This window comes from Arachis hypogaea, chromosome 3 (assembly GCF_003086295.3).
Source record: "Arachis hypogaea cultivar Tifrunner chromosome 3, arahy.Tifrunner.gnm2.J5K5, whole genome shotgun sequence".
NCBI lineage: Eukaryota > Viridiplantae > Streptophyta > Magnoliopsida > Fabales > Fabaceae > Arachis > Arachis hypogaea.
In genome coordinates this window covers 103,515,165-103,540,882 of record NC_092038.1, presented here as the reverse complement: position 1 = coordinate 103,540,882, position 25,718 = coordinate 103,515,165, and the positions used below count along the sequence as shown (strand labels likewise).

Sequence of the window (25,718 nt, the reverse complement as noted above, 5' to 3'; positions counted from 1 at the left end):
AGTAAAGTCTCTTTTCAAAAAATAGCTAAAACACATCAAAATATTGTATTTAGATAACAAAGGTCATTGTAAGCCCCATCCTATGTCATATTTAATTTGGAATATATTTTCTTCATCACATCATGTCTTCCTGCTAGCAAAAAAAATAAACATGTTAGAACAGAGCAAAAATGCTTGTGATGATGTAGTACATATACAACAAAATAAAGCTATAAGATAAACTATGTTTATTTAGTTGCTTGCTTTTGGAACTTTGCAAGTTATACTTGCTGCAGTAACTCATTGAGTTTCTTCATTGATCAAAATAAATAAATAATAGAAAATAACTCATTTCTATTGTTAATACAGGGGGAAGATAAAAAAAACACATGATCAGTGAGACATCCACATACATCACAAATTGAAAGGCCAAGCAATTGTTTTCACTATGAAAGGCCTAGTCTTGTCTTGAATATGTATTTCAGTTTTACAGCCAATTTCCACATATAAGTATACATGATTCACAATCCTAAAATCTTAAATATAACTCAAATCCATGATATATCATTTATCAAAAGCATACTATTAATTTAACTGCTAATTATGAACAGTACTTACTTCCATATCCTTTGATACATGGTTCGATCCAAGTGAAGGAGGAATGCTTCGCCGCGCATCATTTGGTGCACTACTCGCGTCAAGCGGAGATTGTTGGGCAGCTTCTATCATTACTTGCACTTGTTCTGCACTCATACAAGGATTGACTTATTGCAACAATGTTTTAATCAAGTTTGTTAAACCATCCAACTTGGAAGTTAAGTTATTTTGATTTTTCTCCATAGTTGAAATAACTATAGTATGTTGTTTTTGCATTTGTCAGATTTGCTTATCCTTTTTAAGAGAGAATTTTGTGACTGATCGACCATAGAAACGAACTCTACCACTTTTCTCCTTTCCAAAAACTGTTTGAACTGCTTCATCATCACTGTATCCTGCTTGTTTCAAATTTTGAAGATGATCCTATTACACAAAAATGGGAAAGAAATAAGTTCATGCACCCAAATGATTCAAAATAAAAAATAGCTAACACATTTCTTGTTTGGTGTACTTTTCTAAGAAACTAGACAACTCACAATTGTCTCTTGTGTTCCCGAATCAGTCTCTCCTTTTTTATTCGTACGAGTTACAACAAATATCTCAACTTGTGATGGATCTTCATTGTCCTCCTTCTTTGTACGCTACAAAGAAACCACCAACATGTGACTAAGTTAACACATATAAGTGGAAAGATGCAAAAATACTTAAATGTGAAGGACAAGAAAATACCAATTCAGCGTATACTAATTCAAAACTAACTGGACCCATTCAATGATTCCATTTTTGCTTGGATCTGTTTTCACGATTTTTGTCAGAAATAACCTATATTTTGTTGCAATGTAAAAATACATAGAGTTAGTTAAATACATGATACCATCATTAAAGCCAACAAAGTTATGAAAATAACTTACTTTGCTGATATCAAGACTCCAAAACTGAACTAATTTTCAAAAGTGCAGTGCAGGTACAGTCATTGGACGATTTTTCATCATCTCTCTGAATGAGCTATACGGTGTATAATGATATTTTTTTATCCGTTTCTTAAATTGCTTCCATGACTCTCCAATGGTATCTATCACCCAAGGCTCAGCATCACTAGGAATGTTATATTTAGACTATGAAGAAACAACGAATTAAGTTATTTTACCATACGTGCTAAGCCTATTTTGTAAACAATTTAAAAAGAGGAATGATCTACTCACCTTTGCATAATCTAACATTGAAGTTTTAGTCTCATTGGACACAGCTTGCCAATTAGTATATAATAACGTGACCAAATTAGAGTTTCTTGCAAGTGTACCCAAGAACCGACTAAACAATTGAACCTGTGTCTTTGTTGGGCCTATGGGTTTGCCGTTGTACCATGTTAACTCTATCTGTGTCTCCATAGCATGAATATGCTTCAGTTGGGTGGGACCACGAACTCTTTTCTTTTTGGTACCTATTTCCAATGTCATTACTAGAGAATATTAACAAGAATACTAATCTAATGAATAAAAGAGTAGACTAAATAAAAGAGCTAGGTTGGTGTCTTTCACTATTTGCTATTAAAACTATGGATAAAAGCATTACCGTGTTGACTGTCACTACTATCCCCAACACTTAGATTTTGATCATCATAATTATATTTATATTCTTCATCATTTTCATCCAATGATATCCCATATTTTTCGAAGAATTCATTTAAAGTCATAGCTGGGATAAGAGACTCAAGCTTGTGTTCTTCTTCGTTGGCATCCTCTTCATTTGATTTCTTCATTGGTAATTTCTTATCAGTCGGCTTCTTGCTTTGACCATCACCGCCATTGGTGTTCATCATCGCTTTTTCATCTTCCACCTTTGATTTCTTCATTGGCACCTTCTTTCTAGTTGGCTTTTTCCCACTTTGACCTTCATGTACATTGGATTTCTCCGTTGGCATCTTAATTTGACCCTCACCTTCATTGATTGACTTGTCTTTGTTGTTTGTTATCTTCTTGTTTGGCATTTTGCTTTGCCCTTCATCGTCAACTCTTGTCACCTTCTTTGTTGACATGTTGTCCTTTTTCCTTGTCTCATGTTTGCTACTATCCCCATATACAGCTAAAATATGTTCTCTTTTAATTTGAAATTGTTTTAGTAGTGCATAAGCACTCGTGAATTGAATTTTTCCTGAATTTTTGACTGGACTCCTCATCTTCAAGGGACTTCTTTGTGACTCTATTTGTGATGGGGTCCTTAACCTTTTTTTAGGATTTCTTTCATTATTCATCCTGTATCCAAAAAAGAGAGGTCAAATAATGCATCGACTTAATTCAATTGCAAAAAAAAGCTCTCAAAGAGAGTTTCAACATAATCCAATTACAACAAGGGAGGTCAAAATAAAGAGTCAACATACATCAATGCAAAAGGAAAGGAAAATAAAATATCAACATATTTCAATTGCAACAAGAGAGGTCAAATAAAGCATCGAGTTAATCCAATTGCAAAAAAAAAGATCTCAAAGAGAGTTTCAACATAATCCAATTACAACAAGGGGGGTCAAAATAAAGAGTCAACATACATCAGTGCAAAAGGAAAGGAAAATAAAATATCAACATATTTCAATTGCAACAAGAGAGGTCAAATAAAGCATCGAGTTAATCCAATTGCAAAAAAAAAAAAGATCTCAAAGAGAGTTTCAACATAATCCAATTACAATAAGGGAGGTCAAAATAAAGAGTCAACATACATCAATGCAAAAGGAAAGAAAAATAAGATATCAACATATTTCAATTGCAACAACAATAGAGGTCAAATAAAGCATCGAGTTAATCCAACACATTATAGTTACTAGATTTCAGCATCACTGTCAAACTCATCAGACTCTATTTCTTTGTCTTTAAATTTGATCTTGTTCGGTGTCACATCAACAATAGTAGGTTGCACACCCGGTCTAACCAAGTCTACCTCACCAATATCACTTAAGGGTATCGGACTATTTACAGATTCATGTGGCTCTATTATGTTAGGGTCAAACTATAATTGGACACCATTATTAAACAAGTCTCTTGGAATAGTTTTCATCACATAATGCTTTTAGGGAATATATGGATCTTTCACATAAAAGTACTAGTGTGCTTCGCTTGCCAACACAAATGGTTCGTCTTGGTAACATCTTTTGTTAAAATGGACATATGTCAAACCATAATTATCTTCCTCAACTATAAACCACTCACACTTAAATAACACAACTTTAAATTGACTATAATAGTCTAGCTCAACAATATCCATGATTCTACCATAATATCTTATATTGGCCTTGATTGGTTTTTTGTCTTCAACACTAGCAAAGCTTGTAGTTTCAGCCACCATAGTGACACCACTATTTTGCATTTTTCGCATCACTTCTCGCCGCTTAGTATGAAATCTGTACCCATTGACAACATAAGCAGAAAATGATTTTGAAACTTTATTTGGACCCTTAGACAACTGTCGTATCCAACTAGGAACATCATCTTTCATGGCATGTCCTGTGAACCATTCTATAAAGTCTTCATTCTGATCTTTAATAACGTTCCACTTTCGCTTCTGCTTGTCTTGCTTTTGTTGATCACCATGTTCTCTATAAGGGATGCATATTATTGTATAATGCTACCAAAATTAGTCTAAGGAATAGAACAAATTAGAGGTGAAAATTTACCTAATGTAAGGCTCAACATTAATGCAATTGTTCAATACATATGCATTAGCTTGACGGAGTGACTTCTCGTCCAAAATGATTAGCTGCCCTTTTTTTTCACCCAACAGACTACCCTTGTTTGTGAACAAATTTGAATCAGGATCTTTGGTTGAAATACCTTCATCATTATTCCAAGATATTTTGTTGAATCTTGTTTTCACTCCCTCATGCAAATATCTTGAACAAAAAGTTAAACACTCTTCAGCCAAATAACCCTCTGCAATTGATCCTTCTGGACGACTTCTATTACGAACATACCCTTTTAGTGTGCACATGTATCTCTCAATCGGATACATCCATCGAAACTGGACGGGACCACCTAACCTGACTTCATTAGCTAAATGAATTGGCAAATGAACCATTATATCAAAAAAGGTAGGGGGAAAAATCCTCTCCAACTGGCACAAAGTCTCTACAATTTCTGACTCCAAACCATTAATCTCTTCTAAAGAGATTTCCTTTTGACACAATCGACGAAAAAATGAACACAAGTGAACTAGAGGAACAGCAACATGATCTGGAAGAATGCTCTTGATTGGTATTTGCAACAGGTAATGCAACATGAAGTGAGCATCGTGAGTCTTATAACCATAAAGCTTTCTCTCTTCTTGTTGTACACAACGAGAAATGTTTGAAGCACTTCCATCAGGCAATTTTGTTTTCTTCAAACACCACAAAAAATGGATTTTTCCCCTTTGGTCATGGAGTAGTATGCTCTAGCAAGTTTAGTTCTTTTGCCATCTTTCGTATTTATTGGGTGAAGATTCTTTCGAATGCCCATCTCCTTAAGATCATAACGAGCCTTTGCATGATCCTTTGTATTTCCAGGAATATCCAATAAGGTACCAACTATACTATCGACTATGTTTTTTTTGATATGCATAAAATCAATGTTGTGCCTGATCATACAATGATGCCAATATGGTAACTCAAAAAAGATTGATCATTTTTTTCATTGGCCTTTACTTTTGTTTTGCGTCTTGCCAAAAACATTATCTACTGACTTTAGCATATCTAGAACCTCTTCACCTGTTAACATTCGTGGTGGATCACTGAATTCTGTTTTTTCCATTAAAAGATCTCTTGTTAGACCTCCATGCATGATCAACTGGCAAAAATCTTCTATGGTCCATGTAAACTGTCTTTTGGCTATATTTCAAATAACAAAAAGAAGTGTCATTTTTACAATAAGGGCAAGCCAACTTCCCTTTGGTACTCCAACCGGATAGCATCGCATATGCTGGAAAATCATTGATTGTCCAACGAAGTGCGGCATGCATTTGAAAAGTTTCATTTTTAAAAGAATCATATGTATCTATCCCTGACACCCATAGCTCCCTTAGCTCTTCGATCAATGGTTGCAAAAAAACATCAATATTATTTCCTGGTGAACAAGGTCCAGGTATGAGTAAAGAAAGCATGCAATATTCTGACTTCATGGACATCCAAGGGAGAAAGTTGTACACCATTAAGACAACTGGCCATGTGCTATGTGACACATTCATAGTTCGAAAAGGATTAAAACTGTCACTTGCCAAACCAAACCTCAAATTGCGAAGTTCTTTTGAAAAGTTTGGGTACCGACTGTCCAACTTCTTCCATGCTTCGCCATCAGCAGGGTGCCTTATGCAATCGTCTTTCAAACGCTGGTCATCATGCCACCTCAACGCCTCTGTTGTATTTGGGCACATAAAAAGCTTTTTAAGCCTTGGTATTAAGGGAAAGTATCTTAAGGTTTTTGCAGCAACCTTATGAACTTTATTCGGAAGCGCAAAGTCATCTTCGTTGCCGTCCGTAGTAGGAGCCTGATTATATCGAGACTCTCCACAGATATGGCAAACTGAGTCATTTATGTACTCATTTCGATATAGCATGCAGTCATTAGGACATGCATCAATATTTTCGTAGTCAAGACCTAAGTCATTGGGGGAGGGGGTCTTTAAACAAAATATTTTCAAAAACCATATTCTATGGTCACTCCAAAAAACCGTGACTATAGACCATTTAAGGTTACTCTCTAAAACCGTGACCATAGACCCCTTTAGGTCATTCTTTCGTAAAACCGTGACCATAGAATCTTTTTGGTCACCCCAAAAAACCGTGACCATAGATATCTTTTGGTCACAGTGAAAAACCGTGACAATAGACCCATCACCCTTTCGTAAAACCGTGACCATAGACTCTTTTTGGTCACCCCATAAAACTGTGACCATAGATGTCTTTTGGTCACGGTGAAAAACCGTGACCATAGACCATTTTAGGTCACTCCCAAAACTGTGACCATAGACCCCTTTAGGTCACTCCAAATAACCGTGACCATAGACCCATTTAGGTCACCCTTCTTTAAAAAACCGTGACCATAGATGTCTTTTGGTCACAGTGAAAAACTGTGACCATAAACCATTTTAGGTCACCTCTAAAACCGTGACCATAGACCCCTTTAGGTCACCCCCTTTAGGTCACCCCAAAAAAACCGTGACCATAGACTCCTTTAGGTCATCCTTTTTTAAAAAACCGTGACCATAAACCCTTTTTGGTCACCCCAAAAAACCGTGACCATAGATGTCTTTTGGTCACTGCGAAAAACCGTGACTATAGACCATTTTAGGTCACCCCCAAAACCGTGACCATAGACCCCTTTAGGTCACCCAAAAAACCGTGACCATAGACCCTTTAGGTCACCCTTTTTTAAAAAATCATGACCATAGACCCTTTTTGGTCACTCCAAAAAACCGTGACCATAGACCCCTTTAGGTCACCCCTCAAAACCGTAACCATAGACCCTTTTAGGCCACTTTTTTTAAAAAAACCGTGACCATAAGTACTCTATGGTCACCCCCAAAATATTGTAGTGAGCTTTTTAGCTTGACAAAATGCGAATTAATCTGTCCTTAAAGTAACAAAAATATTATTACAAAAGATTTAAATTATTACAATATATGTTCACCAATGAAAAAAAATTATTACAATATATATACTGACTATACACACTTTTTATTCTAGTTATGGAGAGAAAAATGGTGTAGGATGCAAGTTTGGAGTGTATGAATATTTTACGTAATTATAATGTTAGAAGCAAAAATCAGACCGTCCGATTTTTTTTACAAAAATTGGACCCTCCGATTTGTGTTTAAATAATTAAAAAAATTTAGAATATACAAATTGGACTGTCGGAATAAAAGGTAAAATTTTTTTAACAAAAAAATCAGATAGTCTGATTTTTTTTTCATTGTTTCAGAATATATTATGTCCCACACTCATATCTAACATTCATACTCTCTACATCCATGCACAACACACACTACTGCTATATCAAAAAAAATGAACCGACTATACACGTTAAAATATTTTTATGTAAAAATAATAATTAAAAATTATTAAATAATTTGAATGCTTAACATAATAACTAATAAGTATAATATTTTAAGAAGGAAGTTTGAGTACCAGCAATCTTAATTGATATTATTAGTTAGTATTTTTTGTCAGCAACCTAACACATGTAGTTCAGCATTAGTGCATTACAATACTATATTTTTAATTGGTTAACTACTGTCTAAACAAAATAAATTGTGCTTGACCTATAATATTACTCATATTTTAATTATCATCTTGGAGGAAAAAAAAAGTCTTTATATGAGAAGTTAGTATAAAAAAGTTATTTTTTTTAATGAGAACGCATTTAGTATAAAGAATTTGGATTCGAATTTGAAAAAAGAAAAATGCTGAAACGCTTAACTCATTCGAGCCAAGTCAATAGACTAGGAAATTAGTTGATTAGCGGGATTAAAATTAGATAAATCTGCCAGTGGACCTTGCGTATTGTCGAAAAAAGTAGGAGAGACAAAATGCACTATTATAATTTTGGTAAATTTTATAGTATTTTTGTTGTGGTGCGTAAATTGTTTAATTTATTTTTTAAAATAAAAAATAAAATATTTAAAATAAAAAATAAATTATTTAAAATTTATTAAATATTATTTTTTTAATAATTTAGATACAATGTGTTAGATAGCATAGTATTCACCTATAATCTTATCCTTCAGTTCTTCTTATAGTGACTTTTCCTTCCTATACTCTTTACTGTATATACCCTACTCAACCACTCTCTGATGGCAACGAATCCTGCCAAGATCTAAATCGCAGTCCATGCATGCGGGATTTTGGAGGTTGGAGCATTAGGTTCATGACGACATAGTCTATTATGACGTACGGCAAAAATGAACCTAAGGCATGGCGTGCTTAACACTTATTTATTACCAACTAGTCACATGGCCCAAAAAAACAGTGTTTGTCTGATTTTTCTTGTGTATTTATTTGAAGGTCAATTAGGATGTCCAGATGCAATTGATACAGAAATTCTTTCTAATCCATAAACTGATGACAATGTGGTTGTGGTGACTTCATAGGATGCATGCTATTTTTTAAAAAAACAATCGTCCTTAACTTTGTAATCTTAGTGTTAAAAGCTTACATAAGAAAGTTGTAGCAAGATTCTTCAATATTTATCGTATTAAAAGTTCATTCAATTGATTCAATATCGATTAACAATTAACGTATTAGAAGTTCGTTCAATTAATTCAATATCGATTAAGCTAGAGAGAAGGGTTGATGTTTGAAACAAATATGTAACCAAAATTTTCGATATTCTTTAGGAATTTTTTATTTGTATTCAGCTAATTATTGTCCAAAGTCAAATTTTTTTGGTAAAAGAAATCTAAAGAATTTTCCATCAAATAAATCTTAGGTACGCTTCTGATTGATGATTAGTCCTGAAATTCTACAATGAAGCCTCACAAATACAATTTCAAATTATATATATATATATATATATATATATATATATATATATATATATATATATATAACTTAGTTAATGTTGATTTTTTATTACACTTCCTCTTTTTATGAGATAACCATAAGATCTTTAGATTCATTAATTAAAATATGGGAAATATTTTGGTGTATTGGGAGAAAATAGACTTATTGTGTGTATTACAAATAGATGGACGTGTCAGATGAAAGGGTAACACGCAGGGGGCGTGGTGCCTTCAACACGCAGGGGGCGTGGTGCCTTCAACACGCAGGGGGCGTGGAGGCTAGGTGGCACGCTCTGGTTGAGCCACGTAAGCAGCACGCAGGGGGCGTGCTGAGTCAGCACGCAGGGGGCGTGCTGACGTGGCGGAATGTCGTTGCAGCACGTGGCAGCACGCAAGGGGCGTGGTGAGTCAGCACGTGGGGGGCGTGCTGACGTGGCGACGAGTGATTGGCCAGGAAGTGCAGCACGTGGGGGGCGTGATGAGTCAGCACGCAGGGGCGTTCTGACACGTGTCAAAGCGTGATTGGTTGAGACAGGCAGCACTGCTCTATATAAAGAAGAGCTCGAGAGTGTTTTCCATAGTGAGTGAGATTTGAGTGTGTTGTGAGGATTCTTTGAGGTGGTGTAATGGAGGGAACTGCAAATTTGGTGGTGTATCGCAACGGGGAGATAATACGTAATACTCATGAGGGAGTGAGGTTTGTGTGCCAGAATCCGTTTTCGTTTGTGGTTCCCTGCACGATGACATTAATGGAGCTGCAGAACGGCCTCTGTCAAAGCATGGAGAATGGTACGTTAATGAGAGTGAGCAGAATTCTGTACCGAAATCCGGTTGTGGTTTTTGGTGGTCTAATACAGTTTGATGCCATGCCGATCACTGATGAAGCGAGTATGCAGAAGATGTTTCAAATTCACCAGCAGACTCAGATGCGACACCCACAGATTGAGGTGTACGTTGATTTTGAAACTGTAGAGGCAGTGGCGGTTCAGAATGATATAGATATACATGATGATAGAGATGCAGTGTACCAAGGAATGAATAGTGACAGCGAAGATGATTTCGAAGCCACTTATGAGGCCGGCGACGAAGATGAGGATGGTAATGTGGGAGTTGAGGCAGCAGCAGATAATGTAGTGGTGGGTCCGTCGAGCAGTCAACCGATGGACGTTCCACCTTTTATGCGTGAGTTGGATCTCGAGGCCATGCATGCCCACGAGTTTCCAGAATATACAAACATAGGTACGTGGTCACTAAATAATAATTTTTTGTTAGTTTATACGTTCGATTGAGTAAAAAACAGTGTTGTCTTAACCAGACCGGACCAGACTGAATCGGCCGGTTCGACCGGAAAATTGGTGAACCAAATATTAAAACCGAATAAGGAAACGAACCAGTATGAATTGGTGAAATCGGAAATGAACCGATGAAAACCGGTCAATCTCGGTAAAATAGTTGAATATTCTTAAAATGTTAGTAAAGATAGTATTTTATATTTTAACTTGAATTTTTTTTACTATTTTTTAATTTTGTTGACATAGGCGTTGCCAATGGTGAGGACGGGGAGTTCCGGATTGGAATGGAATACAGTTCTAGAAAGTCGGTCGTCGCAGCAATTAGAAGTTTCACTATTGGTAAAGGAGTTGACTATGAGCTGTATGAGTCTGAGCCACAGACGTTCTATGCAAAATGCAAGATGTACGGGCGCGGATGTGACTGGCTTATCCGAGCTAGCTTGATGCGGAAAAAAGGTTGTTGGGAGATACGAAGATACAACGGTAGCCACACGTGCACGATCGGAACAATTTCACAAGATCATTCGAAGTTGGACTCAGATACAGTTGCTGATGCTATAAGGCCATTGGTAGAGACGGACCCGTCCATCAAGGTGAAATCTATAATTGCGGAAGTCCAGTCAAGGTTCAACTATACCATTAGTTACCGAAAGGCTTGGTTGGCAAAGCAGAAGTCCATAGCCAACGTTTTCGGTGGTTGGGAGGATTCTTACCAAGCCTTGCCATGGTGGCTACCGATCATGGTGCAGAAGATGCCTGGTTCAGTTGTCCAAATAGAAACACGACCACTGTACAACGGGATTGAGGAGGCGCAAGGTGTAAAAATACTTCATCGTGTATTTTGGAGTTTCAATCCATGCATTAGGGCATTCAGGCATTACAAGCCCCTGGTTCAGGTTGACGGCACACACCTATACGGAAAATACAAATGTACACTTCTAGTCGCTGTTGCACAAGATGGGAACCATAATATTGTGCCTATCGCCTTTGCCTTGGTGGAAGGGGAGACAGCTGATGCGTGGCACTTCTTTCTCAGGAATCTGCGAATGTATGTTGTTAGAAAAGATGGCGTGGGTATGATCTCAGACCGACATGAGTCAATACGGGCAGCAGTAAATCGTTCCGGTGGCGACTGGCAACCTCCAAGAGCATGGTGGATGTTTTGTATAAGACACATCGGCAGTAACTTCTTAAGGGCATTCAAAGTCCCTCACTTGCAAAAGGTTGTTGTCAACATAGGGTATTCAAGAACGGTGGAGGAGTACAATATCAACTATAAGAGGTTGGAAGAGCGAGGTGAGGCATATGCCAGGTGGTGCGATGCCATTGGACTCGGACATTGGGTATTGGCATTCGACAAAGGACATCGATGGGGCCATATGACAACGAACCTTGTCGAGTGCATTAACCCAGTCTTGAAGGGTGCCCGTAATCTACCTGTGTTGGCGCTGGTCCGAGCAACATATTATAGGTTAAATGAACTTTTTACGCGGAAGAGTGTCGAGACTCACGAACGCAAGCGTGCTGGATATACGTACTCCGCATTTGCGCAACAGCGGATAGAAGCAAGAATGCAACAGGCTGGGAATATAGTTGTGCACCGCTTTGATAGACGAAATGAGGTGTTTGAGGTGCGCAAAATGACTACTGGAAAGGTGCTAGTTGTTGATCTTGCACGACGGACGTGTGATTGTGGGCACTTTCAGGTTGAACGAATACCATGTCGCCATGTTATTGCTTGCTGTGCTAACCAGCGTCTCGATTGGCAGTTGTATGTGCATGATGTGTACAAGATGACAGAGGTTCGTAAAGTATATAAGTTTGAGTTCACACCATTAGGTGATCCTGATACATGGCCCCCTTATGAGGGACCCACATTGGTCGCTAATCCCGCGCAGAGGCGAACGTCTAAAGGCAGGCCCAAACTGACCCGATAATTGAATGAAACGGACTCACGTGACATGCGTGGTCCTCAGATATGCCGTCTCTGTGGTGCTCAGGGTCATAGTCGGAGTAGGTGTCCTCAGCGTGCTGGACCGAGTGGTGCTGCTTCGTAGTTTAATATTGTCATGGTTGTATTTTTTATTTGTATTTTGTTAGTCGATGATTTTAAAATAAGACGTGTTTGTATTTTTCATTGAAGTCTATCCATTGATATAAAAATCGTCGCTTAACAGTGTCATTAACTGATTACATAAGTTAACAAAACAAACATTAAACACGACCTACATATGTTAACAAAACAAACATCAACGAATTACATAAGTTAATTGAACAAACATTAAACCCGATTTACATATGTACACAAAATAAACATTAACTGATTACATATGTTAAACAAACAAACATCAACTGATTACATAAGTTAATTAAACAAACATTAAACACGATTTACATTAAGTTAACGACCAAAGCTCACTTCTTTCCAACGAACCAGTGCAGTCCCTTACGCATAATGCCCGTCCCTAACCGCGATGGAGTATACCTATCAGGTGGATTTCGCTCCGTCCGTAGGTCATATGGGTGACCTCGAACTGACCCTCCTGCATCTGTCGGAACGGCCGACCCGCCTGCCTCTGTCGGAGCAGCTGACAAACCCCAATTTGACGGTTTGTTTTGTATTGAATTTAGAGCATCTTGATAGCCTCTTGTCACATTTAGTCTATGAATTAGCATGGTTTTGTTGTCTCTCCCATATTTGTGCTTAAGTGTAAAAACATGCTTTTAAACCTTATTTTGATGAATTCTAGTTTCTCCTTGATTCCATAAGATGCCTTGATGTGTTTGCTAGTAATTTCAGGATTGAAATAGGCTAGGCATGGTTCAAAGGAAGCAAGAAAGGAAGTATACAAGTGGAGAGAAGCACAAAAAGCCAAAGAATTGATCCAGGCCAAGCACGCGCACGCGCACAAGGCGCTCGCGCGCACATTGCGAAACAGGACAAGGACGCGCACGCGTACCGTGCGCCCACGCGCCGATGATGGCACATGACTTCATTAATGTAACACGTGCCTGGCGATTTTGGAAGGTTTCAGCAACCAACTTTGGCGCCAAAATGCATATAAGAGCCAAGGATTGAAGGGGATTGATACACATTCACACCCATAGACTAATTAGGGGGACCATTAGATAGATAGTTAGTTTTAGGAGTAGTTTCTAGAGAGAGAAACTCTCACTTCTCTCTAGGATTAGGATTAGGTTTAGGATAATCTTTCTTCTTAGATCTAGATTTAATTCATGCTTTGATTCAATTTTCTTTTATCAATTCTTAATCTTCTCATCTCTCTCTTCCTAGTTATGTGCTTTGATAATTGTAGTTCTTCACTTTGTTTTTGGATATATTGTTGTTCCTTTGTTTTCTTCCAATAATGCAATTTGAGGTAATTCATGATAGTTGTGATTTCCTTGCTTGTTGTTGTTAATGCTTTGCAATAATTGTAGTTATATTCTATTCTTGTTATCAATCTACTATGCTTTTCTTTTATGCCTTCCAAGTGTTTGATGAAATGCTTGGATGGGTTTTAGTGTAGGTTTTGTTTCTCTTGGCCTAGGTAGAGTAATTAGTGACTCTTGAGTTATCTAATCCTTTTGTTGATTGAGAATTAGAAGTTGCTAATTGATTTGAATGCCTCTAAAGCTAGTCATTCCTTTAGGAGTTGATTAGGACTTGAGGAATCAAATTGATTCATCCACTTGACTTTCCTCCATGGTTAGAGGTTGACTAAGTGGGAGCAATGGACAATTTGCCATCACAATTGAGGAGGATAACTAGGATAGGACTTCTAGTTCTCATATCTTGCCAAGAGCTTTGCTAGTTGTTAGTTTATTTTCTTTGCCATTTATATTTCTTGTCTAAAATCTTAAAAACCCCAATTATAACTCACAACCAATAACAAGACACTTTATTGTAAATCCTAGGGAGAACGACCCGAGGTTTAAATACTTCGGTTTATAGATTTTAGGGGTTTGTACTTGTGACAAACAAATTTTTGTATGAAAGGATTATTGCTTGGTTTAGAAACTATACTTTACAACGAGATTTCCTTAGTGAAATTCTAAACCGTCAAAAATCCGTTCGTCAAAATGGCGCCGTTGCCGGGGAATTGCAATGGTGTTATGTTATTGGTTATTGTACATATGTGAATATTGTGAATAGGTTTATCTTTTGTTTGTTTCTTAATTTTTGTTAGTTTTATTTTGTTCTCTCACTATGAATTCTCACTTTGGCTTTGAGTTTGGTTCTAATTTTGTTGTAGGAAATGTGCACCTCAATAATGACACTCATTATGGATGGAACCATCAAAGATGAGAGGAGCCTCAAGGAATTGATCACCCCTATTGGCAACAACCTCCGGATACTTATAGGTATAATTTCCATCCTAATGCATGTCAATTTAATGGCTATGATGACTCTTCTTGTGACACTCAACAACCACCATCATGTGCCTATGAATCTCATCCTCAACATGAACCTCAACCATACTCACAAGCCTTTCCACATCAAGCACCCTCCTATGATCCATATCCACCATATGACCAATCATTCATGCCATATTCTTATGACCATTATGAGCGAGAACCCTTAGAACCACCACAACCTTATCAAGATTACTCCCAAGAACCACCTCAATGCACACCATCTCCATACCCTTACCAAGAAGAACCACCTTCCTACTATAAACCCTCTCTCCAAAATAATGAACCCTCTTATCCACCCCAAGCCCCAATAGATGACTCTCTTACCTTGCTACTTCAAGGACAAGCGGATATGCAAAGGAACACCCTAGAGTTTATGACTAACTTGACCAAGGTAGTGTCCACCTTATCCTACAAATTTTTGAACACTCAAGGTGCTTCCGTGGCCACATGTGAAGAATCCATTGAAGATCATAGCATGAAGGAGAGATTGAAAAACCCGGTGGAAAATGAGGGAGGCTATTTTGTATTAGAGCAATTGGAGGAGCCTATGGTTATTGAAGAAAAGGAAGAAGTGGTTGAAGATTTAGGAGACGTTGAAAGTCCATGGGAATGTAGCATCATGGAGCATTTTCCCAAGAAGCTTAATATTGATGTTGAGGAGGGTGCGCAACCTCCAAGGCATATCATCATTGAAGACTTGGAAGAAGCTTATCAAGAGATGGATTCAATCATGGATGAATTCCTCTCTACAATGGAATCCTCTCCCATTGGACACGAAGTTGAAACTATAAAAGAGTGTGCACAACCTCCCAAGGATAACGAAAATGGCATGGTCTATATTGAAATTGAAGAATATGAAGAGGTTGATCAAGAGATGAACTCATTCATCAATGAATTCCTATCTAAAGTTGAATCACCTCCCATTAAACAATATGTCAACGCCACGCCATGTAACAAAGGGAAAAAGGTTGAAATTGAAGAAGCTTGTGAAGAGGTGGAAACAATCAACGAAGAGCACAAGGAAGTGGACCTTGCATTGTCTAAGTGTGGGGAAGCCTCCCTTCCCAAGTTACCATCCAAAACAACATTCAAGTGGGTAAAATTCTTATCCCTAAGCTTTAATTTCTCACTTAAATATGGTTTGATTGAAAATGATGGTCAACTTAGAACTCTTTGTGGAATTAAAAGTAAGAATGAGTTGTGTAGTGGTTGGAAAGTAGGTGTTAAGCTCATTAAGGTCAAGACCTCAAGGTATAGGGATGATGTTGGGACAAAGATCACCTTATATGGATCTAGAAGGAAGCATTGGTGGAGTAAGGAGAATTTTGTGTGCCCACCACATTTATGTCAACCACCCATCCGACAAAATCATGGAACTCAACTAACGGATGGATGCGAAAATAAGATATGGGATCCCGGTTCGCGATGTGAAGACCAAATATGGGAACTCGTATTTTGGGTAGAACTCGGCCCAAGCTTAATAAAAATGGTTGGAAATTTTGTCAACCAATTGAGGAGCATGGATCCTTGGAGATTCAAGGAGGAATACAAACATAAGCCACCATGACAACAAGCATCTCAAAATGTCCAACTTAAGGACTTAAACTAAAAGTGCTAGGTGGGAGACACCCCACCATGGTAAACTCTTTCCAATCTTTTACATTTACTTAATAAGTGATTTGAGTTACCATTGTAGGTAGATGTTCCATACAATTTGTTTGTACAACTTAATTGTTAGCTTAGTCACATGCATGTTGTATTTAGTAGTAGATGAATAATATCAAAAATTGTATTTTTGTGAATTGTATGATAGTTGAGTGAATAAGAGTTGTGAAGCCTAAGGGGAGCATCCAGCAATTTATTTTCTGACATCAAAAAAAAAAAAAGGGGGTGGACGCGCGCGCACCATGTACGCGCACGCGTCCCTGTGTGGATGCATCACGAGCCACACTTCCGAGAGTTGGGCCTCCCTTGGGCAAACATCATGCCTTGAGCCCAACACAATCCACGCGGACGCGCACCTGCTGCGCGCGCGTCCTGTGCGTGCTGCCACCAATCTAGGCCACGGACCTGAGAGTTGGGCGTGCCTCAAGCCCATTCTAAGCCTCAGGCCCAATATAATGTACGCGTGCGCGCACTGTACGCGCACGCACCCATACCTATTCTGCCACCCACGCTAGAGCGCACTGCACGCTCACGCGTGGACCTCCAATTTCTCTCACTGCGCGCGGACGCGTACACTCTGCGTGCGCGCCGATCTGATTGCGCGACTTCCAGGCCAAACTCCAGAGAGTTAGGCCTGAGTTGGGCCAACTCTAAGCCCCCAGCCCAACTCCTTGCACGCGTGCGCGCACCGTACGCGCACGCGTCCTTTCCCATTTTGCTCATCCACGTTTAAGCGCGCCGTACGCGCACGCGTAGGTCCCAAGTTTCCTCAAGCGACGCGGACGCGCAAGTGGCGCAGGCGCGTAGATTCAAAATAAGGGATAACCATAGCACGCGTAGCACACTGCGCAGTCGCGCAACCCTTTTCCCCCAACCTCCATCTTCTTCTTCCTCCTCTCAATCTCCATAACCGCCGCTGCTCCGCCGCCCACCACCGCACGGCCAACCCCTTCCCTTGCCATCACTCCAATCGCCCACATTCTCTCTCTCTCGCCACCCACCCTCGCTCAAACACCAACCACCACAGTCACTCCTCTCGGCCAAACCCCCACCACCGCGCCACCATCTCCGCCGCCACACCTTCATCACCGTCGGCGACTCTCCCTCTCCTTTCTTCACTCACCTCATCTCCTCTCTCTCCTCCACTCACTCTCTCATCCGCTCTCTGCCCCGTCTCTCACCTTCACAGCACTGGCAACTACCGCCGCCTCTATTCTGCCATAACCGCCGCCGTTCACGGCGGCGCGACTGCTGCCCCTATTTCCCCCCAGTTTCCTTTCCATTCTTAGTTCTTCTCTGCTCCCAGGTTCCTGCTCCATTTCTGTTATCTTTTTCTGTTTTTTTTCTTTTCTTTATTATTCGTTTCTGTTAATCATTATAATTGCATGTTAGTTAGTTAGACTTAGAACTTTGTATGTTAGGTTAGATAGAAATAATTGCGGTTAGGTAGCTAGGGCTGGATAGAGGATTCTAGGCCTGATAAGTGCTCCGTTCGTGCATAACTGCTGTTTGCTTATTTGGATGGTGTATGCTGATTTTTGGAATGATTTTGTGCATTTCATGTTGCCTGAATGCTATACCACTGTCACTTTGCCTAATTGATGTTGTCTTCTATGCTAATTGTGCTAATTTGCTATCCGGGAACGTCTAATTTTAAGCCGGAATGCTGCCCAATTTTCAAGGAAATTTGTTTCATTTTGAGCTTTATTTCAAATTTGGGCACCTTTCTATTTCCTTTTGACTTCCCGGATTTGCACAATCATTGTGAACATGAACCATATCTTTTCTTTTCATTGCGCATAAATATCATCATATCACTAATCCACTTTTCTAACTCACTAATTTCTTTAACCGTCTAACTTCCGTTCACCTTTAACAATTCTTTCAAAAATATGATGATATTATTGCCTTTTGAATATGAGTTGCGAATTTTAATGAAGCTTGCTTTCTTGGTTTACTTGTTCACTTTTGCATATTCACTGCAACATCATGATTGTTCTTTGATAATTGTATCCTGAACATGCCTTCTTTGTTACATGCTAAATGTCTTATATATTCTATCATATTTTTCAGGATGTCGGATAAAGGCAAAGCCATAGCCACTGCCTCCAAGAAGAGAAAACACTCTACCCCCTCCATTCCTTCCATATACAAGCATTATGCCAAGAACCCATTGAATGATGAGGAAAAAGAAAACCAGTTATTGCCTTCCACCAACCCGGACAAATTCCCCAACCTATACTGTGAGCTCCGGTTTTCTAGATATCGAACTACAAAGCTAAACATTGAGAAGAAGTTACTTCTACCTAATGATGTGAGACGGTCTATTACCGGGCGGATCCTTGAGTTGGGTATTGACTTTGTTGACCGGGATTTGGGGGATATCAATGTATCTTGGGTGAAGGAATTCTACTGCAACTTCTTCCGTCCGACATTGGATTCGGTTCAGGTGAGGGGTAGAGAGATTATGATTACTGAGACTACGATTGAGGAGGCGCTACAGTGCCGGCATGTCCCAGATGAGCTGTGTGCCCATCAGCAGGCTGAGTTAGCCATACACAGCATGACTTTTGATTATGAGGCACTCAGGAGTGTTATTGGGTTACCAGATGCCACATGGGTTATGGATGCGAACAATACCAAGCCGAAAGGGATGCTCTTTACTCATCTGACTCGGGAGGCCAAGACTTGGCAGATGATATTCGCTTGCTACGTCCTACCCACCACCCACTTCTCTGAGATTCCTATAGAGATGCTTTTGCTGATTGGGTGTGTTATGGAGGGGAAGGAGATCTCTTTCCCTAGACTTATCCGACAGTGTATGTGGCGGGCGCATATTCGTGGCCTACTCCCATTTCCTACATTGGTCACGAGTATGGCGGCCCTAGCTGAGGTCCCATGGCTGGACGATGATGTGCGACCACCGCCCCCTGATGCTGATGACAGGGAGGTTACTATCCCCTGGGGTGGTTGGGTGCATGAGAGGCCACCTGCTAGACGCCGCTCTCGGGCTAGAGCTGTCATGGGGACACCTTCACCATCAGCCCCTACAGCTGCCCCATCATCCTCTACCGCTGCAGCTCTTTCATCATCTACAGAGCCGCCAGCAGCACCTGAGCCTACTTATCTCCTGGTCCAGCGTCTTTTCCGGTTCTTAGAGCGTGAGAGACGCCATGTCAGACGCCGTTTGGATCGGATGGACCAGGCACTGATCTCTTTGGGTGCTGAGCTACCTCCGCTTCCCGATTCTCCAGCCTCCGATGAGCAGGATCATCAGGAGGAGGGGGCGGAGGCACCGATTCAGCAGGATGCCCCTGACATTACAGAGCCACCGCAGACTCAGGAGGAGCCGGTCCCACAGCCCGAGCCAGAGCCTATCGTTGTACCTCCCACTGATCCTCCGGTTTAGCATCGAGGACGATGCTTGGTTTTAAGTGTGGGGAGGGCACCGGTAGCATTATTTGGGAACCGGTGAACTTTTCAGCCTAGTTATCCTATTTTGCACATTTTTGTATATATTTTGATGCATTTCTAGTTCGCTTTAGACACTTTTATTGCTTATTTTGGATTTTAGATATTTTGATGCTTTTGGATATTTTTAGATGTTTTGGATGATAGATTCCGTACTTTTAGTTGGATTTTTATTTTTCGTTATACATTTTGTTTGTCTTTGTTTTTAGTTTGTAGTTGTGATTAGAAATCATACTTTGGATTGCAAATATTTAGTTACCCTTTTTGCATAATATATTGGTTTTAAGTGAAAAAGGAAAGGGTGAACTAAGAAAATTTTTGAATTTTTCAATCACAACAATGCCTAGTCAAACATTGAAAGTTTCCAAGAAGTTTAAATATAGGGCATCAACCCAATTGATTGAAAGAAAATTTTGGTAAACTTTCTTGAATTTCATACTTTGTGAAGCATGTATTGAACTAAGAACACAAGGTTGTGAGACTTGAGCCTATTGATGTGGTTACATTTTATAACCACTTATTTTCCATTCTTGTGTGAAATTGTTCTCTTTCTATGATTGTAATCCTTGATTTGTTTGATTCTATATATCCAATTATTTCTTGTATTCATGCATTTATATGATTGAGGCCATTGTTTCATTAGCCACTTACCCAAATAGCCAACCTTTTACTCTCCATTGTTAACCAATTTTGAGCCTATGTTTAACCAACTTATTCTCAATTTAGCACATTACAAGCCAAGGCGAAAAACCAATAAAAGTCCTTGTTTGGATCTTTAATTAGCCTAGGCTAGTGAGAGTGTTTATTATTCAAAGTTGGTGAGGCGTGGGAACATTGGATGGGATAAAAGGGGTAGTACACTTTCATGTTTAGGAATTGGGTACATACTCATGTATTGATCAAATGAATAGACCTTATGCATTGATGTTCTTGTATATAGTTTGACAAAAGAAAAAAAGAAACAAAAAGAAAAAAAAAAGAGAGAATAGAAAAAGAAAGAAAAAAAAAGAAGAGAAAAAAGAAGAAAAGGAAAAAAATAATAAAGAGGGGATAAAATGCCCCAAAGTGAGTTCAATAAAAGAGAATCAATGCATAAGTGTTATGAATCAAATAAGGATGCATGAATATGTAAGAAAAAGTGAAGAATGGGTAGTTAGAATAGTTCGAACTTGTATAGGTCATTATATAGTTAGGTGGGGAAGTCTATGCTAATCAAAGATTCAAATCCTAGTACACTTAACCATAAATGATCCTACCTTGACCCTAACCCCATTACAACCTAAAAGAAAGACCTCATGATGAATGTATGCATGCATTGAATAAGTGTTGATTGCTAGAAGAAAATCAAATTTTGGAAAGCTTGATTAGAAGAGAATTGAGTGAATTGACCCTTAAACACTTGAGTGAATAGAGCGGATACACATATCCGGTGAGGGTTCAAAAGTTCAATCACATGTATTCACCCATATTATCTATATCCTTGCAAGTTTAAATTCTTTTTTGACAATTCAATACAATTGTGGTTTGGAATTAATTCCTATTACCTAGCCTTGTGCTTACACATGCTCTATTGACAATTTGATATGTTTGAATTAAGCATTTGCATTTACTTTAGGTAGTTGCATTTAGATAGGACTCATATAGTTTAGTTGCATTCAATAAATGTCATAACCCTTAGTTCCTTCCTATTTTAGCATGAGGACATGCTAAGGTTTAAGTGTGGGGAGGTTGACAAACCCCAATTTGACGGTTTGTTTTGTATTGAATTTAGAGCATCTTGATAGCCTCTTGTCACATTTAGCCTATGAATTAGCATGGTTTTGTTGTCTCTCCCATATTTGTGCTTAAGTGTAAAAACATGCTTTTAAACCTTATTTTGATGAATTCTAGTTTCTCCTTGATTCCATAAGATGCCTTGATGTGTTTGCTAGTAATTTCAGGATTGAAATAGGCTAGGCATGGTTCAAAGGAAGCAAGAAAGGAAGCATACAAGTGGAGAGAAGCACAAAAAGCCAAAGAATTGATCCAGGCCAAGCACGCGCACGCGCACAAGGCGCTCGCGCGCACAAGGCGCTCGCGCGCACATTGCGAAACAGGACAAGGACGCGCACGCGTACCGTGCGCCCACGCGCCGATGATGGCACATGACTTCATTAATGTAACACGTGCCTGGCGATTTTGGAAGGTTTCAGCAACCAACTTTGGCGCCAAAATGCATATAAGAGCCAAGGATTGAAGGGGATTGATACACATTCACACCCATAGACTAATTAGGGGGACCATTAGATAGATAGTTAGTTTTAGGAGTAGTTTCTAGAGAGAGAAACTCTCACTTCTCTCTAGGATTAGGATTAGGTTTAGGATAATCTTTCTTCTTAGATCTAGATTTAATTCATGCTTTGATTCAATTTTCTTTTATCAATTCTTAATCTTCTCATCTCTCTCTTCCTAGTTATGTGCTTTGATAATTGTAGTTCTTCACTTTGTTTTTGGATATATTGTTGTTCCTTTGTTTTCTTCCAATAATGCAATTTGAGATAATTCATGATAGTTGTGATTTCCTTGCTTGTTGTTAATGCTTTGCAATAATTGTAGTTATATTCTATTCTTGTTATCAATCTACTATGCTTTTCTTTTATGCCTTCCAAGTGTTTGATGAAATGCTTGGATGGGTTTTAGTGTAGGTTTTGTTTCTCTTGGCCTAGGTAGAGTAATTAGTGACTCTTGAGTTATCTAATCCTTTTGTTGATTGAGAATTAGAAGTTGCTAATTGATTTGAATGCCTCTAAAGCTAGTCATTCCTTTAGGAGTTGATTAGGACTTGAGGAATCAAATTGATTCATCCACTTGACTTTCCTCCATGGTTAGAGGTTGACTAAGTAGGAGCAATGGACAATTTGCCATCACAATTGAGGAGGATAACTAGGATAGGACTTCTAGTTCTCATATCTTGCCAAGAGCTTTGCTAGTTGTTAGTTTATTTTCTTTGCCATTTATATTTCTTGTCTAAAATCTTAAAAACCCCAATTATAACTCACAACCAATAACAAGACACTTTATTGTAAATCCTAGGGAGAACGACCCGAGGTTTAAATACTTCGGTTTATAGATTTTAGGGGTTTGTACTTGTGACAAACAAATTTTTGTATGAAAGGATTATTGCTTGGTTTAGAAACTATACTTTACAACGAGATTTCCTTAGTGAAATTCTAAACCGTCAAAAAGCCGTTCGTCAGCAGCCGACCCGCCTGCCTCTGTCGGAGCGGCCGACCCGCCTGCCTCAGCTGGAGCAGATGGACCGGGGATGAACGTGTCAACAACTGCGTATCCCCGCTGACGCTAACTAAAACTACTATCACATGACGCACTCTCTAACGTGTGGTCAGAAGTACGAACCCGCAAAGCATGTCCCATATCTACTGATGCCCTACGTGGATCAGCCGGCACTGATAGTGAAGGGATACTACTAAAATCTGACCAGCCACCTAAACCAGCGTCAATCCAATCCTGTTGTAGCTGATCTCCGGGTTCATCCCTGGAGAAGTCAAACCAATCATGACCGGAAGGAATGGTAAGTATGGGATCAGGATGCTGAGAGTGGTGGCTATGCTGGGACTGCTGAGAGTGGTGGCTGTGCTGGGACTGCTGAGAGTGGTGGCTGTGCTGGGACTGCTGAGTGTGATGGCTACCATGACTGTAGGCCAGTGGCTGTGGTATATAATAAGGAAACGGCTCAAACACTGCATGCTGAGGTGGCTGAGGGGGAGGTGGCTGTGGGGCAGGTGGCTGTGGATGATGAGGAATGTACCCTGTCAATCTCAACAGATGTCCGTAGGAGCGCATGTACCAATCCCGGTACTCAACCGTCGGTAAAAAATCCCAGGTCGGTAGGGGGTGCAGGTCTCGTAGTCGGCTCTGTCGCCTGTTGGCCCACTCCACTATCTATGGCCCACGCAAAACTGTCCAGTCATGAAGCTGCACTCCGCGTAGAACGATGCAATGATGGTCAACTGGAATATCCCTTGGTATCCCCGGAGGAGGTTGTACATATCCAAACTGACGCATCACTCGGTTCGCAGGGTGCCACTCAACACACTCGAACGACAACAACGGAGCAACGATGTCACACACCTCAAGATGGGGATGCAAGTCGTTGGGGACGATCAACCCGTCATACGGCCACCACTCAAACTGCCACAGTATTACTGGTGTATTAGAACCCTAATAATAATGGTTCAAAAAACGGATTAGAAGAGCCATAACTACTTACCTCTTGCATGTAATCTATATCATGCCTGAATGTCTCCACGGTCTTCGATGACCATGCTGTGGTCCGTTTCGAATGACTCCACCTGAAACATTGTTAATGGAAAAAAATTAAATAAGTCATCATATGTCATATATGCATCATGAATATAACACATAACTAAAATAAGTCTTATTACCTCATGGCAACTGGTATCTCGGCCGGTGGAAGCGTTTGTCTCGGTACGGGAGCAAGACACGGCATTCGCTCCCATGCCCAAACAAACAAGAGATTTAGAGGGCCATCCATCTCCTTTGTATCATATCGTGATGCACGGCATAGTGCTCTATAAAGATGTGCGAGACAAGCTGACACCTAACTATAAGTATGGATCCGCTCGAAATCAGAAGCAACGGTAGATATTTCGCATGGGCATATGCAGTCGACTTGTCTGTGAATAAGGTCGACCCTAACAAACAGAAGATATGACATCTGACGGATCTCCTGATAGACTCGTCAGTGTCCAACTGCTCTGCGTCTCTAATACGTCGAACCCATCCAAGCTTTATATAAGACTTCGCATTACCACTGACTGATGGCTCACGACCGAATATCTCTATGCCCTGACTTTGAACGAACTCGCCACTACTATCTGTCTATCCATTGACAGCCTCTCCATCAATGGGTAGTCCGAATATATGAGCCACATCCTCTAATGTCACTGTAACCTCACCGATCGGCAATACAAAGGTGTGAGTTTCAGGCCTCCACCTTTCAACCAGAGCCGCTAACATGGGGTGAAATCCTCTTATGACTCCAATTCTAGACACATGGTAGAATCCCGTGGCGCGTAAGTAGTTCTTCACTGTCGGATTCCACGTCTATGGCGGATCCAGTTTACGCACCAACAAATTCCGGTTAGGCTGCATCAACAAAGATATCTGTTATATTATTTAAATAATAATCCTTATAAATATATTAATAAACATTCACATATTTATTTTAATATCTTATTTATTAAAATATTCAACATAGCTTATCCATTTATTTATTTATTTTTTAAAAATTTAAATTCTTTATTTATTATAATATTTATTTTTTAATTTTTTATAATATTATTTATTAATTAACATACGCATATTTATGTTAAAAAATTCAAAATTTTTACTACTTAAAAAATTTATGCATATATTTATTAGTATGCAAACCGTAAATATATATGTATATATTATATTATATTGTTACTATTTGTATATTATTATTATTATTATTATTATTATTATTATTATATTTTTAAATTGATATAAATGAGCGATTTTTTTTTACTCATGCATGAAAAACTAATATTTTTCTACTTTTTTGCAACATACATTTTTTTGTTTATTAACAGAACATATATTTATTTTACTATAGCATTTTAATATTTTATTGTAAAAAATATATATTTTATTATAAAATTTTTATTACATTACATAATATACAGTTTATTATATTATAGTTTTTTTATAACATAAAATTAATCTCAAAATAAA

At 39.1% G+C, this 25,718-nt stretch overlaps 2 protein-coding genes across 2 annotated transcripts; both read right to left on the bottom strand.

Moving 5' to 3' along the window:
* Nucleotides 1-3,387: 3,387 nt before the first annotated feature.
* Nucleotides 3,388-6,309, bottom strand: LOC140183538 (uncharacterized). The gene is made up of 4 exons (XM_072231984.1): nucleotides 5,812-6,309; nucleotides 4,238-4,938; nucleotides 3,685-4,159; nucleotides 3,388-3,573 (listed from the first exon to the last, which is right to left on the bottom strand). Exons 1-4 carry the CDS (start codon nucleotides 6,307-6,309, stop codon nucleotides 3,388-3,390), a joined length of 1,860 nt encoding a protein of 619 aa, XP_072088085.1.
* Nucleotides 6,310-23,882: 17,573 nt separating this feature from the next.
* Nucleotides 23,883-24,495, bottom strand: LOC140183537 (serine/threonine-protein phosphatase 7 long form homolog). The gene is made up of 3 exons (XM_072231983.1): nucleotides 24,386-24,495; nucleotides 24,211-24,292; nucleotides 23,883-24,161 (listed from the first exon to the last, which is right to left on the bottom strand). Exons 1-3 carry the CDS (start codon nucleotides 24,493-24,495, stop codon nucleotides 23,883-23,885), a joined length of 471 nt encoding a protein of 156 aa, XP_072088084.1.
* Between the last annotated feature and the right edge of the window lie 1,223 nt (nucleotides 24,496-25,718).

Bases quoted from the DNA above. Each gene is read 5' to 3' on its own strand.
- LOC140183538 (XM_072231984.1), bottom strand. From the start codon at position 6,309: ATGGTCACGGTTTTAGAGAGTAACCTTAAATGGTCTATAGTCACGGTT. The intron at 4,160-4,237 runs GTAAATTTTCAC...CATCCCTTATAG, and splicing joins AATGTTGAGCCTTACATTAG to AGAACATGGTGATCAACAAA. The intron at 3,574-3,684 runs GCAAGCGAAGCA...GTCCAATTATAG, and splicing joins AAGACGAACCATTTGTGTTG to TTTGACCCTAACATAATAGA.
- LOC140183537 (XM_072231983.1), bottom strand. From the start codon at position 24,495: ATGGATGGCCCTCTAAATCTCTTGTTTGTTTGGGCATGGGAGCGAATG. The intron at 24,293-24,385 runs GTAATAAGACTT...ACAATGTTTCAG, and splicing joins GAGATACCAGTTGCCATGAG to GTGGAGTCATTCGAAACGGA. The intron at 24,162-24,210 runs GTAAGTAGTTAT...CATTATTATTAG, and splicing joins ATATAGATTACATGCAAGAG to GGTTCTAATACACCAGTAAT.